General features: G+C 39.6%; 1 protein-coding gene and 1 non-coding gene across 2 annotated transcripts in view; both read right to left on the bottom strand.

The window, feature by feature from the left end:
* Nucleotides 1–13,538, bottom strand: part of LOC121557597 (elastin) — an 89,899-nt gene extending 76,361 nt beyond the window's left edge. The window contains exon 1 of the mRNA XM_041871159.1: nucleotides 13,204–13,538. Coding sequence (XP_041727093.1) covers nucleotides 13,204–13,279 — 76 coding nt within the window. The 5' untranslated portion in view covers nucleotides 13,280–13,538. The remainder of the gene's footprint in view (nucleotides 1–13,203) is intronic.
* On the bottom strand, nucleotides 3,518–3,592 carry trnae-uuc. Its single transcript has one exon. It is a non-coding gene; the product is annotated as a tRNA-Glu (tRNA).
* Nucleotides 13,539–19,610: the final 6,072 nt, after the last annotated feature.

Below are 19,610 nucleotides of genomic sequence, written 5' to 3' on the forward strand. Positions count from 1 at the left end.
CTAATAATTGGTCCTTTTTACAGGATAATGAAACGCCTGGAAGTCTATGGAGCACATGTGCACACAGTCGCACGCGCGCACACACTTAGCTAATTGCTAGCACTCTCCACCCCTTGTTAAAAGCTTAGTGAACCATTACGACTCCTCTCCCGTCTCCAACCTCTGGCTCTGAGAGCTTTCAGAGATCTTTAGCCTAAACCAGTATCTGGAACAGAGGAGGAGACGATGAAAATGACGAGTCTCCTCTCTAGTCCAGTTAGCTACCATTACTTTTCCCATTAGATAGTTCTGCAAGAGTTATAATGTCAAAATAAGTTTGTTAATTACCAAATATGGAGTTTCGCTGAGCAACTAATGTAATTTACTGCCATCACGCCCGGTATGTACTTCCAAAAAAGGTCTAAATTAAAATGTACAAGCAACCGGAAAAATGTATTGTCTGGAAATAATCTATTGTTTTTGACCAAGTGCGCATGCGCCAAATCCACCTCTTCGGAAAGATCATTGTAAAATGGTACTATATTGTCTACTTAATCTACAGTGCCTTCAGAAAGTTTTCACACCCCTTGACTTTTTCCACATTTTGTTGTGTTACAGTCTGAATTTAAAATGGATTAAATTGAGATTTTGTGTCACTGGCCTACACACAATACCCCATAATGTCAAAGTGGAATTGTGTTTTTAGAAATTGTTACAAATTAATAAAAAATGAAAAGCTGAAATGTCTTGAGTCAATAAGTATTCAACCCATTTGTTATGGCAAGCCTAAATAAGTTCAGGAGTAAAAATGTGCTTAACAAGTCACATAATAATTTGCATGGACGCACTCTGTGTGCAATAATATTTGTGTGCAACACTCTGTGTGCAACATGATTTTTGAATGACTACCTCATCAATTATCTGTAATGTCCCTGAGTCGAGCAGTTTATTTCAAACACACAAAGACCACAAAGACCAAGGAGGTTTTCCAATGCCTCGCAAAGAAGGGCACCTATTGGTAGATGGGTAAAAAAAAAAAAAGCAGACATTGAATATATCTTTGAACATCGTGAAGTTATTCATTACACTTCATCAATACACCCAGTCACTACAAAGACACAGGCATCCTTCCTAACTCAGTTGCCAGAGAGGAATGAAACCACTCAGGGATTTCACCATGAGGACAATGGTGACTTTAAAACAGTTACAGAGTTTAATGGCTGAGATGGGAGAAAAACTGAGGATGGATCAACAACATTGTAGTTACTCCACAATACTAACCTAAATGACAGATTGAAAATATTCCAAAACATGCATCCTGTTTGCAATAAGGGAATGAAGTAAAACTGCAAAAAATTGCCAAAGAAATGAACTTCATGTCCTGAATACAAAGCGTAATGTTTGGGGCAAATCCAACACAAGACATCACCGAGTACCACTCTTCATATTTTCAAGCATGGTGGTGGCTGCATCATGTTATGGGTATGCTTCTCATCGGCAAGGGAATTTTTTTTAGGATAAAAAGAAACAGAATAAAGCTAAGCACAGGAAAAATCCTAGAGGAAAACCTGGTTCAGTCTGCTTTCCAACAGACACTGGGAGACAAATTCACCTTTCAGCAGGACAATAACCTAAAACACAAGGCCAAATATACACTGGAGTTGCTTACCAAGACGACATTGAATGTTCCTAATTGCCCTAGTTACAGTTTCGACTTAAATTGGCTTGAATATCTATGGCAAGACTTGAAAATGGCTGTCTAGCAATGATCAAACAATCAATTTGACAGAGGTTGAAGAATTTTAAAAATAATAATATGCAAATATTGTGCAATCCAGGTGTGCAAAGCTCTCAGAAACGTATCCAGAAAGACTCACAGCTATAATCACTGCCAAAGGTGATTAGAACATGTATTGACTCAGGGGTGTGAACACTTATGTAAATGAGATATTTCTGTATTTAATTTTCAATGAATTTTCAAGAATGTTCACTTTGTCATTATGGGGTATTGTGTGTAGATGGGTGACCCAAAAAAATATATTTGATCAATTTTGAATTCAGGCTGTAACACAACAAATATGGAATAAGTCAAGTGGTATGAATACTTTCTGAAGGCACTGTATATCACAAAAAAAAACAGTTAGTTTGTGAATTAAATGAATTACACAATGAATGATGTAATGATTACCTTAACTCCCGTTGATTAAAAAAATGGATCCTATGAGTATTCCACAGCAATGATCTTACTGGTGTGTGTTCTTCTAATCCATTTTCCTTGATCGTAAGACAAATGATGGCGAGCAATTTAAACCAACTGGAACTGAAAAAATAAACAAAAATGATTGGGCCATATTTTACTGCAGGCTATGATTAGCGTAACCTTGGGCCTTCACTGATGCACATCTAATTTCTTCCCAGACCATACATAAAATAAACAATTCTACAAATCAGATGGACTGCTGGACATGTCTCCATATCACACTTTGTTGATTAGTCAGTGGTTAACAATGAGAAATAAAATAAGCATGCCATAAAGCATTTCTAAAACTATGCAGTTACTCATTTTTTTCAGATTCCTCAATATGATTTTATGAGCTATTCCCAAGAGTCTGATCTACTGCTCCGGTTTCCACAGTTCAATCAATGTATTTATCTAAAATCATGAATGTCTGTCATCATTTTATGCACTGATGTTTAACAGTAAAATGCTTTCTAATGACCTTCAATAAATGGCTTGGAGAACTCTTAGAATCACATTTTAAAATCACTTTCCCAGTTTTATGTGAAGAACACTTCAAAACTGAGATATAATTAGATATTTCTCTGTCAGTGTTAAATACACAAAACAAAACAAATTGGATTCAATATGTTTTTGGGGGCCATTTTGTGTTGTTGTTGACTTTGTTGACTTTTCACGAGTGCCAAATTACTCTCATATGGAGACAGCGTTTTGCCAGATGCCGTCAGAGCAGAATTCCATGACAATGTCAGAGTCATTTATCTGCGAAAGACTTCCTATAACCTCCATGGAAGACCCTATCGGCCTGGAATTACGTGCCTCTGCAAACAAACAATAACAACCGTAAGAATGTATGAATACTTTCTGAAGGCACTGTACTTATATGAAATATTATTGCATTACGTGTAGCGCGTGAAACAACAGGTTGATATGACGTTCATACACTGCTGTAAGTGATGAAATTAATTATATTTTGGGATACTGTACTGCTGCTGGATCAGTCAACCTGTGCATGGAAGTAATGAGTGATTTTATTGGAGGTGCCGAAGAGGTGGATTTGGTGCATGCGCACTTGGTCAAAAACAATACAGACTCTTTCCAGACAAACATTTTTTTCAGTTGCTTGTCAATTTTTATTTTTATCTTTTTTGGAAGTACATACCAGGCGTGACGGTGGTAAAGTTGTTCAGCAAAATGCAATATTTTTTTAGTAACAAACTTATTTTACATTTTAGTCATTTAGCAGACACTCTCATCCAGAGCGACTTACAGTTAGTGAGTGCATACATTTTTCATATTGGCCCCCCGTGGGAATCGAACCCACAACCCTGGCGTTGAAAACGCCATGCTCTACCAACTGAGCTACAGGAGGGCTTGACATTGTAACACTTGCAGAAGTGTCTAATGGGAAAATGTTAGCTAACTGCACTCTTAGAAAAAAAGGTGCTATCTAAAAACCTAAAAGGGTTATTCGGCTGTGTCCATAGAATAACCAGTATCTGGGTAGAGAAACGAGTATCTGGTTCCAGGTACAACACTTTTGAGTTCCATGTAGAACCCTTTACACATAGGGTTCTACATGGAACTCAAAATATTTCTACCTGGAACCAAAAAGTGTTCTACTATGGGGACAGCTGAGAACACATTTTTACTAAGAGTGTGGGCTGGAGAGGAAACTTGTCATATTCATCGTCTCTTCCTCTGCCCAGATATTGGTTCAGGCTAAGCCTTAAATAAACTGTGTCTAAATATGTTTGGAGTGTTCCAGACACCTGACATTTACGGAATTAACACCTTCCATCCGTTTATTCATCACACCATCCATCCCTCCATCCATCCCTGTAAATGAAAGTGTGTCTGTGTCTGGTAAAGCCTGTGTGGCCAGCTGCAGGTCCAGGTCACCCTCCCTCCCAGAAGGCTCTCTGTAGATAGACTAACTTCATATCAGCCTTCCTATTCTGACTGCAGTGAAAGGCTCACTCTTAAAGGAGGCTGAAATCCTGAGACCAAGATCTACAGAGCAGTGCAGTAGAGCGGAGTGGAGCAGACTCCCTGGTTCGGACATGTGGCGTCTGGCCTACTTTTTGTCACACTTTAGTATTATATTTTCCAGAACACTTAGCGAGAAAAGGGAGGGGGGACGTGGGTCAAAGAAAGGAAAGAGTGAAAAGAGTCAATCTTGTTGACAGAAGAACTCGCTGCCTCTCTCCCTCCACCTGTCTTCCCTTCCTCCCCTCCCTCCTACCGAACTCAAGGCCCCAGCCCCAGCCTCTCTGACACACACATCTGTGGCGCAGAGCATAAATGTAAAGTATGCAAAGTCAAATAAACAAACGACACATAGACGGCACTATTTTAAAAGGAGGCAGAATTCTGATCTCATCATCGCCACTAATCTCCAGCCCTCCCTGCCGGGAGGTTGACATAGTGCATGATCTTCTCCCCGTCATAGGTTCAAAGAGGCAATGTCTATGAAAAATAAAATAAAAAAGGTTTTGCAACAGCTGCAAATTCCTTCTTCCTTCGTAAGGTTTGAAGATTTTATAGACAGTGTATTGAACATGATAGGAACGTAATCTACGGAATGGCAGTCTGAATTTAACAGAGCGGCTCGATTCCAAATAAACTTACTTCATCTCTTCTTACACAATCTGTTAAAAGGACAGAGCAAAACTAAGTATGTAATTAATAGTCTTCTTATTGCATATGATAAGACTAGCAGTTTCAAGGATACACGTTACTTTCAATAACCATCCAAGGTAACTCAAGTTTTTATGTTCAGAAAAGGACATGAATCATGGGATATTTACCCAAGATTTACCCTCATTCTGGCAAGCATAATTACACTGTAGTTTGTTACTACCGACTTACAGTGTATGAAGAAAAGTTCAAAATGTGTAACTTCCAGTCTTTTCTAAATGTGGACCAGATATTTTTGTTAAGTTCGAACAGGCCCCCACTACTCTCATTTCATAAACTAGGCTAAAATGTATGTGAGTATGAGACCAGGTCCAAATCTAATAGAACACAGAGGGTTTTATTTAATGGAAGCCTCTCTAATGCAAATTCAGTTGAGTGTGGTGTAGCGCAGGGCAGCTGGCTTGGGCCATTATTGTTATTCTGTTTTTACTAATGACCATCCACTGACCTTGAATAAGGCCTGTGTGTCTATGTACGCTGATGACTCAACAGAATACACATCGGCTACCACAGTAAAATAAATAACTGACACCCTCAGTTTTAGAACGGGTAACTAGCAATAGGCTGGTGCTAAATATCTCAAAAACTAAAAGCATTGTTTTTGGGACAAATCACTCGCTCAATGCTAAACCTTATTTAGATCTATTATTGAATAATATGGCGATTGAGCAAGTTGAGGAGACTAAACTCCTGTCTGTAACCCTAGATAACAAGCTGTCATGGTCAAAACATATAGACTCAATGGTTGCTAAAATGGGAAGAGGTCTGTCCATGATAAGGCGTTGCTCTGCTTTCTTGACATTTCAGTCGACCAGACAGGTCCTACAGGCCCTAGTTTTTTTGGACTACTGCCCAGTTGTGTGGTCATGTGCAGAAAAGGGGGACATAGGTAAATTGCAGTTGGTCCAGAACAGAGCAGCACTTAGATGTACACAGTGGGCGATTGTCAGTAACATGCATGTCAATCTCTCCTGGCTCAAAGTTGAGGAGAGATTGACTGCATCACTATTGGTCTTTGTGCGAGGTATTGATGTGTTGAAGGTACTGAACTGTCTGTTCAAGCAGTTGGCACACAGTTTGGACACTCATCAGTACAACACAAGACATGCAACCACAGGTCTCTTCACAGTTCCCAGGTCCAGAACAGAGGCTGGGAAACACACAGTATTAAATAGAGCCATGACTACATGGAACTCTCTGCCACCCCAGGTAACTCAAGCTAGCAATGAAACCAGATTAAAAAATCAGATAAAAGTACACAGTTTTGGCTTGTGCGAGCCGGAATGGCTCATAGGGCAGGAGACATCTCCTGTTTCTGAAGCGTGAGGCAGAGGCAGAACATTATTTAGTATTATGTATTTTATTTGTTGTTTTGTTTCCTGTTGGGGGCCCAGGAAGAGTAGCCGTTGCCTTGGCAGCGGCAAATTGGGGATCCCAATAAAATACTAAATACTATTGATTCCTGGCATGCTCAATCAAGCCCAACTAAGGTATTGGAAATTATTTGGAATACTATTTGAACCCAGGTTTGGGGGCCAGGCCTGCTACTCACAGTGCTGATCAGTCTGGTCGGAATGAATCATCTGGGTTAACTGAGTGTGCTTCTTTGTTGAGCATTTGGCACCAGTTGCCCGCAGACCAAACATCTCCAGGGAGACGCTTGTGTGGTTGACATTTACCCAATACTGAAACCATGGGCATAAACAAACCATGAAACAATACTTGTTCCCTCACCATGGTAAGGACTTATGGTGATTAGGGCAGTGCTGTGTAATGTTGTAGTATTTATTTTGAAGGATATTTAGACACAAGTCTAATAACGTCAGACATACATTTGTAAGTGGGTTGCATTAAACAGCCCATCTGTGTTACATAGACACACATAATAAAAGTTTGTGTTGCGTACAGAACAGTTATGGAGCTACGGTACATCATGGACATTTCCAGCGCTCTCCTTTTGAAATACGCGTCTATTAAACCAACTCATCCATCCCAAATCTGGTGTGGTTTGGTTTCTACAACACTCGTAGTTGCAAAAATAGTGATGCTCAGAATCTATAACCAGTGTTCTGTAAGCGCTTCAGATGTTTGGATAAACAATTTCCCAGCCTCAATATCCAGTTCTAAAATGGCTCCGGGAGAGAGAGAGAGAAAGAGACAGAGAGAGAGAGAGCAGCAGTGAGAGAGCATGTTTTAATATAAAACTGCCAAAGATGGATAGAATGTCAGAGCTGTTAACAGTCCTGCCATTGAGTGTGTGAGAGTAATGAATAAACGTGGCAGAATGAGAGTCTTATCTCCAGTAACGGCCCCAGGGGGCTCCTGCCAGTGACCCAGGAGCCCCTGCTCACTACAGCGCTGAAAGGGGTCACGGCGCAACAATGTACACACAGCCTGGTTCTCAGAGTGTAACTCAAGACTAGGGTTGCAAAGGTACCGGTAATTTACCAAAGGTACCGGAACATTCAGTAATTTTGGTAATTAACATATCATGTATGGCAATCTATTGTAACTTTGGTAATTTACACTTGAATAACTTTAGTTTATTATCCATATTGTCCATTAATCAACAATTGCATTATTTTCAATTAATTCTGCAACTCTTCCAACTATTGACTTTTTTCACAACTGCCACCAGTTTGCCGCCAAAACATTAACAACAAAGACATATTGACATAGTCAAATAAATCAAAGTGTTAAAAAATATATATAAAGGATATTTCATGCTGAACCCTTATGTTAAACACCAATGGTATTCACTAAGTTGATATTTAGGAGAATGTTTTACAGCTTTGTTATTCCATTTTTTATTTTTAAATCATCTTATTTTATTATTTTATATATTTGACATGTGATAAGGCAATACAGAGGGCCAGAGATAATTACAGACACCTGTGATAATCTGAAGTACCCAAAAGGGTGGTCCTCTGTAGCTCAATTGGTAGAGCATGGCACTTGTAATGCCACGGTAGTGGGTTCGATCCCCGGGACCACCCATACGTAAAAATGTATGCACGCATGACTGTAAGTCGCTTTGGATAAAAGCGTCTGCTAAATGGCATATTATTATTATATGACTTGTGACCAATTAAAAAATCCTTTAAAGATACAAAATGTCTGGTAGTTTACTGGTAGACTTAGAAAGTTACCAGTAATATACCCTCCCTTTGCAACCCTACTCAAGACCCAATCAATGTATAATGCAGATGGTGTATCCTTTCCTCTAAAGAGACCAAAATGCCCATTTTTTATTTCTGTAAATAGTTTTAAGTGGATTCAGTCATTTCAGTTTTGAAGAAGATGTGATCCGATCATATTACTTTTAAGTCTTCCCCTAAGTAGATGCCCCATGGCACTGAGCAGTAGCCCCTCTGCCAACGAGCCACGAGATGCCAGGGTGTCTCTTTAATCCTGTTATCCCTTCCTGGCAAACCACCTCATACAAAGGGATTAAGTCCGGAAAGGTGGTTCGCTCACAAACACACGTCTCCAATAAAGAACCAGAGAGCTTCTGCAAAGCTCAACAAAGTACAGCAGAGTCGAGATAATCAGATTGGGAATCTACCAACCCAACCAGCGGTGAAGCAGGGACAACACAACACAGCAAGCCAGGGCAATTCATCACCAGTCTGCCCGACCGACAGGCAAGGTGTGCCATTCGATCTGCCATGATTTCATTCACCTTTAACTGTGGCCAGGAGAGTGTCACTGACGGAGAGAACTAATGGATTAGAATCCTCTGAAGTCCTGAAGGCCTGAGCGTCGACGCCAAAAGAGGCAAACTGGCTTCCAGGGCTTCCAGGCAGCACTGCATGCAGAGCAAAACTCACCGACTCAGGCTTCTTAATTCTGATGAGATTGGCTGGAAGGAAATGAACAGAGTTGGTGGAACTTTTGTTATTTTTTATCCTCTGCAGGCCTCTGCATGCTTGTCAGGGTTATGTCATTAACAGTGTTTGTCATAAAACAGAAACTAATGACTCTGGCATGGTTTTTGAAACCCGTCATTGAATGGAGTTGTCTGGACTAAAGTAACAGAGTACACTGAGGTGTGAAATGAAACACTGAAATCTGATACCCTTCTTGGCAATTTAGCATGTAAAAGAGTGAACAAACTCTGATTACATTACTTTGTGTGACTAAGTACAGAAAATAAAAGTACAGTTGAGAGAAGAGTTTGTCGAAGGCCAGGATAGTTATTATTCCCAGAGGGATTGGCAGTAGGATTGGAAGCTGACAGAATGTTTGGTCTTTCCTTCACAAGCCTCATACTATCCAGACACTTCAGGGTAAACATAGGATGGGTGTGGATACCACAGGAATGGCCATTAATGAAAAGATAATTAGCCAATTTACATCAAACGGAATGTGCTCAGAGCAGGCAGTCTTACAGAGAGATCTTGATTGAACTGTAGTCTCTGCATTCAATTTAGTCAGACTAGGGCTGTGTCCCAAATGGCACCCTATGCCCTATATAGTTCACTACTTTTGATCAGGGCCCAAAAGTAATGCACTATATAGGAAATAGGGTTCCATTTGGGACTGTGTCTTTGAGGAAGAGGCCACTTAATCCCAGCTGTCTCGTCTCAGATTTATTTTGATCAGAATAACATCCCATCCTCAATCTATCCGTCTGACAGATGGTGTTTGTTTGTAGGAATGTTTAAAAAATCTTGAAGTAGGACAGAGGAACTGTCTGCCAGAGTACCTGCTCAGGGATACCAAACAGAGTAATATGACAACTGACAAGCTGCATATTTATTAACAAACTCTTTCCCTGACTTTCCCTCATGCGTCATAACTCATTCACACTCGCAAGAAAACACTCTCCAATCCCATTATCATGATAACTGTCCAAAGTATGAGCAAGCAGAGGGTTTTTTCAGTGCCAAACCCTCTTAAAAAAGGTGATTGGGTGTTAATGGGGTTTGCATTACTTTCAGATAATTAACACTTACTTGGAAATAGCTAGAGGGTGGTTTCTTAACTTTCCACTCACAGACGGAGACAGATGGAGCTGGTTTCTGCACCTCAGAACAGGTTTGATAGGGATGGATTTTACGTTCACTGAAGATCAAAGTTTGGCTCCTAAGCAAATATTGATATTCGCTGGCTCCTCCATCCGTAAGCTGTAAACTCTGCCTGAGCTGAGCTGTTGCTCTCAAAAGCTGAACTGAGCTCTGCTTGTTTCGGATGAGGCAGTTGGCTCACTAGTTTAGGTCAGTGCAAAGAAGAGTTGGAAGAAAACTGCTTTGAGGGCAAAAAGGGATATTAGATTAGCAAATATATTATCTAAGGTATCCTCTATCCTCAGATCCATGGGCTCTGGGCAGTTTTCATATACATTTTACATTTACATTTTAGTCATTTAGCAGATGGTTTTATCCAGAGCGACTTACAGTAAGTGAGTGCATACATTTTCTAAGTAAGGTGATGCATCATAAACTCTACATACAGTAATGCGACATGTCAGACACCTGTTATAACCACCTTATGACAAATTCATCTCATTTTGACATGACATAAGCGTTTATGATGCTTGATACATAGGTTTTTACTTGACTTTATGGTTTTTCCAACCTATCTCATTTATGTAATTTAGCAGACACTCTTATCCAGAGCAACTTACAGTTAGTGAGTGTATACATTTTCATACTGGCCCCCCGTGGGAAACGAACCCACAACCCTGGCGTTGCAAGGGCCATGCTCTACCAACTATCACAGGTGCTTAACAGGCGAATGGGGTTTCTATTGACCTGTAAGTTAACGTGCCATCCAATTAAGTCTAATAAAGAGGAGAGGCCCCGTGTAGCTCAGTTGGTAGAGCATGGTGCTTGCAACGCCAGGGTTGTGGGTTCGATTCCCACGGGGGGCCAGTATGAAAATGTATGCACTCACTAACTGTAAGTTGCTCTGGATAAGAGCGTCTGCTAAATTACATAAATGAGATAGGTTGGAAAAACCACAAAGTCAAGTAAAAACCTATGTATCAAGCATCATAAACGCTTATGTCATGTCAAAATGAGATGAATTTGTCATAAGGTGGTTATAACAGGTGTCTGACATGTTTCATTACTGTATGTAGAGTTTATGATGCATCACCTCAGTTAAGTTTGACCATTTACTTCCATCACACTAATCAACATCACAGATCTGGCCACCGATTAAGATACAGTTAAAAATAAGACTATATAAGGGCAAAATATTCCAGTCATGGGTTTTAAAATGGACCGTAGCAGCTCCGCCATCTATAACTCCATCTGACACAGTTTAGAGAGAATAATAGCTGGGACTCAGACACTAACAGCTGGGGAACAGAAGATACATTAATTATTTTTGGGCAAATAAATACATTTTTAAAAGTGCTGTGGAACATAAAAATCACACACACACTCAGATCCACACCACCGTCCACATGGGAATTCATTATGGGTAATTCTACATGACGTAGCTGACGGGAAAGAGGGACCAGCTGTAGTCATGCATTGCACACTGACATGCTGTAGTACTGTATGGGACTGGGCTTTACATTACACTAGCTAGATACACAGACAACTCCCCTCCGGGGCCTGAAGCCAGGGGCATATTCATTACGGAAACTGTTTACCGTTTAAGAACCAAACGGAAGCAAACAGAGCAAAATGAGAGTTTCTATTGGACAAATTCAGTTACGTCCCTCCCCGTTTCGTTCAGTTTGCTTCCGTTTTGCTACAGAATCGGCGTAATGAATATGCCCCTGATTTCACTCACACTCAAAAACACTGAAACCTGTTGGAAACGGTCCTCTCTAGAAACCAAACATACGTCACTTTGCGCTAAGCCAGGTCACTCAGATTTCTGTATTGATGCGTTTAGGATGATGACTACATCTTTTATAGTTCACTCTTCCTAATGAGCACGACCAACACAAGCCAGTTTCTGTCCAGTTCCTCCAGCTTTATCTGATATCGTATAAATTCAAGAAACAATTATAGAGGTCCTAATAAAATTAACATTTATTTAGGTTTTATAACCTCCACAATCCTTTCATTTCACTTTTAAATTTAAGTTATTATGTTGTTGTTTGAGTCAACAAATAAAACCAAGCTGAAGATATTGCTGGAGATCCAACTACTGGATCAATATTACCATATGTAACATAGATTTTCGCAATGACTAGCTTTTATATATCCTCAATATAAATCCTAATAAAGTAACGAGACAGACTGCATAAAGTACAGTTATGATATGTGTATTTAGACACTGAATCTGCCTTTAGAAAGATAATGCTCTCTAAAAATACCACAACAACAACTCTAAGCCTGCAGGCATAAATACTGTATCTGGTCCAAAACTTGGGCAATATTAGCCACAACTACAAGAACACAAAGCACATGCTTATGTGGAGCATATTATCTTTGTGTTTTTAATTATAACCGAGACAGTGAGCGGTGCATCTGCAATGCAATGGAACACAATGTTGTTATCGTGAACTTTAAGTGCAATGGAAAGTTGTGGCTTTTAAAATCTTGTTGCTAACCTTCGACACTTCAATCAATCAATTTTATTTTATATAGCCCTTCTTACATCAGCTAATATCTCGAAGTGCTGTACAGAAACCCAGCCTAAAACCCCAAACAGCTAGTAATGCAGGTGTAGAAGCACGGTGGCTAGGAAAAACTCCCTAGAAAGGCGAAAGCCTAGGAAGAAACCTAGAGAGGAACCAGGCTATGAGGGGTGGCCAGTCCTCTTCTGGCTGTGCCGGGTGGAGATTATAACAGAACCATGCCAAGATGTTCAAAAATGTTCATACACTTGTACAGAGAGTCAGATAGAATAAACATTACTGAATAATCATACTGTAAGTGCAGCTTTCAAAGTAATATTCAGTTAGAATTATGGTATATATTTTAACTGCAAACATTCTGAGGGTATTTGAGAGAGAAAAAAATAGCTTTTATATGGAGAAAAGGTTTTGCATAGGATTTGCGAGAATTATGCCCAGAAATGAGTTCTTTGAATTTCTTTCTAGACAGGTCCTCTTTATCAGGGTTTGTAGACAAAATAAACAGACAAGACAGGATCAGTAGATATCAATGCATGCATGACAAATATACCATACACTTTATGAAATAGGCAGAACTGCACACACAACAAATAGGTTGGAGTGATTGAAGTGTCTGTGTAACAACTGAGAAGAGCAAAGAGAAACACAGAGACTGGCACATGTTCTAAAATACCTGCACCCTAAGCCTGCTATCTAGGTAGCAGAGGTCATGGCTGAGTTCACCTAGGCACACACCTACCTCCTTGAAGTGAGGGCTGAATCAGAGCTAGGTAGAAGAATCCATGAAGGAGTGATAGAACCTTTCTGTTAGCCATCTCGCTCCACAATGCACCACCCCTCTCCTGATCGGCTGGTTTTATTCTCCTCAAGCTAATTACCAATAACCAGAGGTCTTCAAGTACAGAAGAAAGAAAAAAAATAAGAAAGAAAAAAAGTGGGAAAAAAAGAGAAAAGATATGGGACACTACGTAATTAAGAGAGGGCAAAGACTTTCGGTTCAATGGATCACTTCGCTTTTTTCCCTCCCCTATGTCTGGTGTTCCTGTTTTTATTCTGGTCACTCCTGCCAACAGAGCAGGCTCCGCTGCCAGAGAGAGAGAGAGAGAGAGAGAGAGAGAGAGAAGAGAAGGGGGGAGAGAAGAGAAAGAGAGAGGGAAGGAGAGAGAGAGGGAAGGAGAGAGAGAGGGAGAGACAGAAGGAGAGACCCCCCCTCCGTCCCACCCCCCTCATCCAAAAGGAATTGCACTGTCTGCCAGACATTTGCATGGATTCAGACAGGACTTATCTTTTAAAGTACACAGTGAGAGAGACAGAAAGAGAGAGAGACAGTGAGAGAGACAGAAAGAGAGAGAGACAGGGAGAGAGAGAGAAAGAGAGAGACTGAGGAAGAGAAAGAGAGCGAGAGTAAACCAGTGAACAAATCATGGGTAATTACCTGTTTTCCATGGCTGTTGCTCTCAGTAAAAGAGTAGTGAGTTTTCAGTAACACAACATTGCTTCTTGTTTTTTTTATAGAAATGCCTTCTAACAAACATCAGACTGTTGTTCTGAATAGCCTTACAGCTAGGCCGGCCTGGTCAGCAGGATAAATGTTTAAACACACACATACAGTTACATCTCCAACTGCGACCTCCTGTGGAGAAATGGAGCTTGAAGCATCCCATTCCGATTCACAACCTTGGCATAGTTTGACAATCTACTGTCCTGAGTTACCCTTCCAGGATAAGGACAGACCTTCGAGCTATTAATCAGCATGAGAGGCATTCCGATGACGTTTTGACGACAGCCCCTACCTATGGGGTCTCCATGGAAGCAGAGAGACTGCTGGGTAGATATCGCCTACTCCCTGTTGCTGCCCCTGGATCTCAGAGAGCATTCCGCTCATGGCCAAAATTCATTTTTTATGAGAGTTTCCAAAGTCAGCATATTGTACAGGCATTAGGAGATAAATAATTAACTGAGCTGAATTATAAGACATCCCATGCTTCCCTTTCTCTTACAGGTAATACCTGCATTGCTGTAACACAATCTCAGTGTATCTCCTAGCACCATTGCAAACAGGTTTATTTTAACAGTGTGGGGGAGCCCTCTCCATCCCTTTAAGGACTTAATGGTAAACATTTGCATTACAGTGCTATGGCTTTAGTGTCACCCGCAATACGAAATGCTTCTGCGACAATAGAAACATGTATTTAGCTAGCCAGCGCATAAAGTAAAAGAGGAACCGAACCTCCTAATTGCTTGGACCTTCCATCCAAAACTTGGGTTGAAATATCTCACTTTTCAGTCGGCCATGACTGTCAGGTTAGAGCTCTGCACCATCTCACTAAACCAGTGCTACTATACTATGATGTTGGCTAGCTCAGCATTGCACCAAAGAGGCTCCTAATGGCAATGATTACCAAATAAGGGTCTCATTTTCAGGGTTCACTGTGGGTCAACAAAAACGGGGAGAATCTAGATTACCACAACTCAAATCGTCGGTTTCAGATCTGTTGTGTCGGTTGGAGGTTTGTGTTGGATGTACAGTAGATCACTGGCAGGTGACTCACAGGTCACTTCCTTTCCAAACACCTGTGAACAGCTTCACTTCAGCACAGCAAGTGCAGCCCATTACTTTACAAACAACTCACCGCTGACAAGACTGTCATTGTCCATCCTTAACTTATGTCCTGGGACACATATTTGGATTTTGAGGTTGGAAGGGGGTCGAACAGGGTTTCTTTCTCTGGCAGGAGTCAGGGCCAACACTCCTTATTCTTTCAGACAGACTTGACACACAGGCTGTAGCACACATGCAAATAGGGCCTGTTGCCCAAGACTAACAGTATTCTTCATAGTGGCGACATACTCCATTAATGTCAAGATTCCCTGATGTTGATCCCCTCCAAGTCAGGCTTGCCTCAGGTTACCTACTGTTTTCCAGTTGCAAGGGGCCATTCACTAACAAACTTATCAGCCTCAGTGGATTTCCCATGCTTCCAATATATATAAAACATTTTTTTCAGATTTATTTGGGTGCAGAATCATCTTGGCTTGCACTGTATAGAGGCTTCACAATGGAGAACACAAGGTCAACAAATTGGGTCACTGTGACATCTAAAGAAGTGTAAAAATCCAGGGAGGTCCTTCAGGTCAGCCAGTGGGTATAACCTGAACAAAACCTATATCAGATAAGACATTTATTTGCTTATAAACAACTTCTTATCAGCGTAATAATCTTTTTTGGGGGGCGTAATGGTATTTCTGAAAGCATTTGTGACTGATAGAATAATCATATTTTTTATTTGTTGCCTCAATGGACTCGGTAATACTGAATAAATAATATAAAACCCTGTGTTACAGCAATCCAAACAAAAAACTGTTGTACAGTTCCCTTCTTTCTCTCATAGTTACAGTAAATCATTAGCTACCACCCAAAGCATTACGAGGACATCTGACCTCATGCTGTATCCTGAACAACACTGTTCTTCCAATGTTTAATTTAAAACTAATAGCCCCAACTGATGAGTCTGTTTGGGAGGCAAAGAGTTTGTTCTGGAAGGAATGGTTTCCCCCCAAAAAATGTACAGGTCTAAATCTTTTAGTTCATGTCTGGTGCTCCTCCTTTGGGCTCGGTTGCTTGGTGTTTTTGCCAGAATGACTGAGGTTGTTTGTAGACAAGTCCTCCTTGGGGGAGGACAACTGGGGGTCACGTAGACCTGAATGTCAAATATACTGATGATTTCAATTTTGGAAGTACAGTGAGATATATGTATTTGATTTGACTATAATTTTCGAAAGGTAATTTTTACATTTTAGTCATTTAACAGACGCTCTTATCCAGAGCGACTTACAGTTAGTGAGTGCATACATTTTTCATACATAATGTAGTGTAGTGTGGCAATGACAATCTTATTCAAGGAACAGCAGTGCATTCACATCTTAGCTAACAATTTAAGACCTCTTTGCATCATCACAGGCCAAAAACAATACAGAGAAGTTTAACAGGTAATTCAATCTATAATTTGGCAATCAGCTTAGGCTTAATCAGCTTTATCAGCAAGCATAGCTGACTTTTTGAAATGAATACATTTTTATTTTATTCAGAGCACTTATGGCAATGAGTGCAATCATATATAATTTGTTTATCTTAACCAGCATTTGCTCCAACATGTCATTTATATTTAGAATGATTATTAATGTAGTTGTTTTGGACTAGTTGGCAAAAGTGCATGAAGCATACGAATCAGCCCTTAAACAACTGAGAAAAAGATATGTGAAGAATCTGAAAAACAAACAAACAAAGTTAGATGTGTTAAAATGCAGGACGATAACCATATATAATTTGTTTATCTTAACCAGCATTTGCTCCAACATGTCATTGATATTTAGAATGATTATTAATGTAGTTGTTTTGGACTAGTTGGCAAAAGTGTATGAAGCATACGAATCAGCCCTTAAACAACTGAGAAGAAGATATGTGAAGAATCTGAAAAACAAACAAACAAAGTTAGATGTGTTAAAATGCAGGACTATAACCTAGATATTGTGGATTCCTGAATCACCTACATCTTGAGATCAAGCTAATGCCACGCATCGTATCAACATTCTCTCTACCAAACACTAGGTCCAGAAACAACAGCTGCTCCATTTGCCCTGGCTCAAAATAATAATAATTAGCTTGGGCTGTCACCTGTTTTCTTTGCAGTTTATTTGTCGGTGTATCTAAAAACATGATTGAGTAATTTCTTTATATGAACATGATAGTTTTGTGAGGGCCCAAAAACCATAATGATTTCAAGCTTTTAAATGCGTATTCAAATGCTTTGATCTCTCTGTTTGCTTTTTAAATCTGGAGCTAGGGTCTGAGTTAACGTGTGGATACATGGTGATGGATTGTCCACATCGACCCCCCTGCACCCCTACACCATTCCTCCACCCACCTCCCAACTCGAAGATACATGTTTTGGCATCTGAGGATGATATGCAGATAAAGTAGACCTTGATCTAATCTGTGCTTCTGCACCGTTACACTGGTCAGACAGATGGAGTACAGCCCCAGATTCCACACAGTTTAATGCCTCTGGAGTCTGGATAAACTCGTATTTTAATGTTACAAGCTTTTTCTTATTAGCTAGATGCTGTATCTCCAAAATTAAGGGAGGAATTGAGGATAAATAGTATTGTGGAATTGTCCTTGTGCTAATACAATGAAAGTCCAGTGGTTGATCCATAACGAATAGGCTTGAAGCACTATACAGTAAAGCAATGTTATTTTGAACATTTAACACAATCAGAATGACTGGAACAGCATACTGTACTCTCACCCACTTGGATGAGAAAATGACAGCATGATCAAGTGTAATTAGTATAATAATGCTTGTATTAGACTAGACATGTCCAAACCAAGCATACAGAGAAAGTTATCAAGTATTTGCTTGAATTGCCTGATAACCTGCAAACTCTCCGATAGCGCCTGATATACAACATGGATAAATTACCAGTGGTGTAATGTACTTAAGTAAAAATACTTGAAAGTACTACTTAAGCATTTTTTTGAGGTATCTGTACTTTATTTTACTATTTATATTTTTTACAACTTTTACTTTTACTTCACTACATTCCTAAAGAAAATGATATACTTTTTATTCCATACATTTTCCCTGACACCCAAAAGTACTTGTTACATTTTGAATGCTTAGCAGGACAAGAAAATGGTCTAATTCACACACTTATCAAGAGAACATCCCTGGTCATCCCTACTGCCTCTAATCTGGCGGACTCACTAAACACATGCTTCATTTGTAAATGATGTCAGTGTTGGAGCGTGCCCCTGCTATCAGTAAAAATAAACAAATAAACAAATTGTGCCATCTGGTTTGCTTAATATATAATTATTTATACTTGCACTTTTACTTTTGATACTTCAGTATATTTTAGCAATTACATTTACTTTTGATACTTAAGTATGTTTAAAACCAAATACTTTTAGACTTTTACTCAAGGTGAATTTTACTGGGTGACTTTCACTTTTACTTGAGTCATTTTCTATTAAGGTATCTTTACTTTTACTCAAGTATGACAATTGGATACTTTTTCCACCACTGTAAATTACAAGATAAGATTATCTAGCTAAATGTACACAATATACAGTAGTTAAAGGCATTGAGACAATAACAAAACACTATATATTAAAGAAAAACTCCACCCCAAAACTATATTTTGGTATTTGTTTCATTAGTCCATTGTTGATATAGTACCAAAATGTTTTGCATGTCAGCAATAAAGATTTCAAGATATATAACCTTTAAAATACAGAAATACAACCGGTATGATGCATTTTCGAGGCCAATGGAGTTACAGCATAGGTCATGACGGCACCTTAAAATGACCCCAACTCAGTGAAGAGTATCTGGCATATCTTCCTGTATTGGCTGCTAATGTCCACGTTAGCACAATCAGGCTAGCAATGTGATTAATTAGGCTAACAAATGAGTAATTGCAGTGAAATGTTGACACAGTCCAACCTGCGAACAATCAATTACAGATCTAGACCTACACAAGACCTCCAACAGGGTGTGTATGTAGCTTCGAGAGGAATAACAATGTGATATATTACTGTAGATATTACTTTAGTTATTTGATACATTTTAATATTGTACTCTAGGAATACAGTTAAAAAAGTTTGAATACATTCAGCGTGAATTAATAAATATACTGGTCATCACAATAAAAGGACTAACTTCCCAGCCCCAGACATAATCATAACAACGGACAGACCAGTTGAAAGCTTAGTATTATTGCACACAAAAGGTAGAGGTCAGAAATGTCTATTTGATGAAGGGTATGTTTAACCCATAAAATATAATGTGAAACAACTGGTCATCATATGGCCTCTGGGGTCGACAGAGAAAAGGACCAGAGACTTAAACAATATTAGATACATTTCTCAAGTTAAAGTCTACTTAAATATTTAATCTATGTACAACCCTTGAATATTCTATCCCAAGCCACAATTTAGTCAAATGATCATGTTTGACATGATCATCCAGTATGTCCTATGATTGCTTTAGTGAGGAATTCTTAAGGTCTTGGTCCTACCAAACAATGGAGTTAGTGGTTTCTGTTGGATGGGTTTTCTTTTGCCCGGCCCCAACAGATATT

This window comes from Coregonus clupeaformis, unplaced genomic scaffold (assembly GCF_020615455.1).
Source record: "Coregonus clupeaformis isolate EN_2021a unplaced genomic scaffold, ASM2061545v1 scaf0035, whole genome shotgun sequence".
In the NCBI taxonomy this organism is placed as follows: domain Eukaryota; kingdom Metazoa; phylum Chordata; class Actinopteri; order Salmoniformes; family Salmonidae; genus Coregonus; species Coregonus clupeaformis.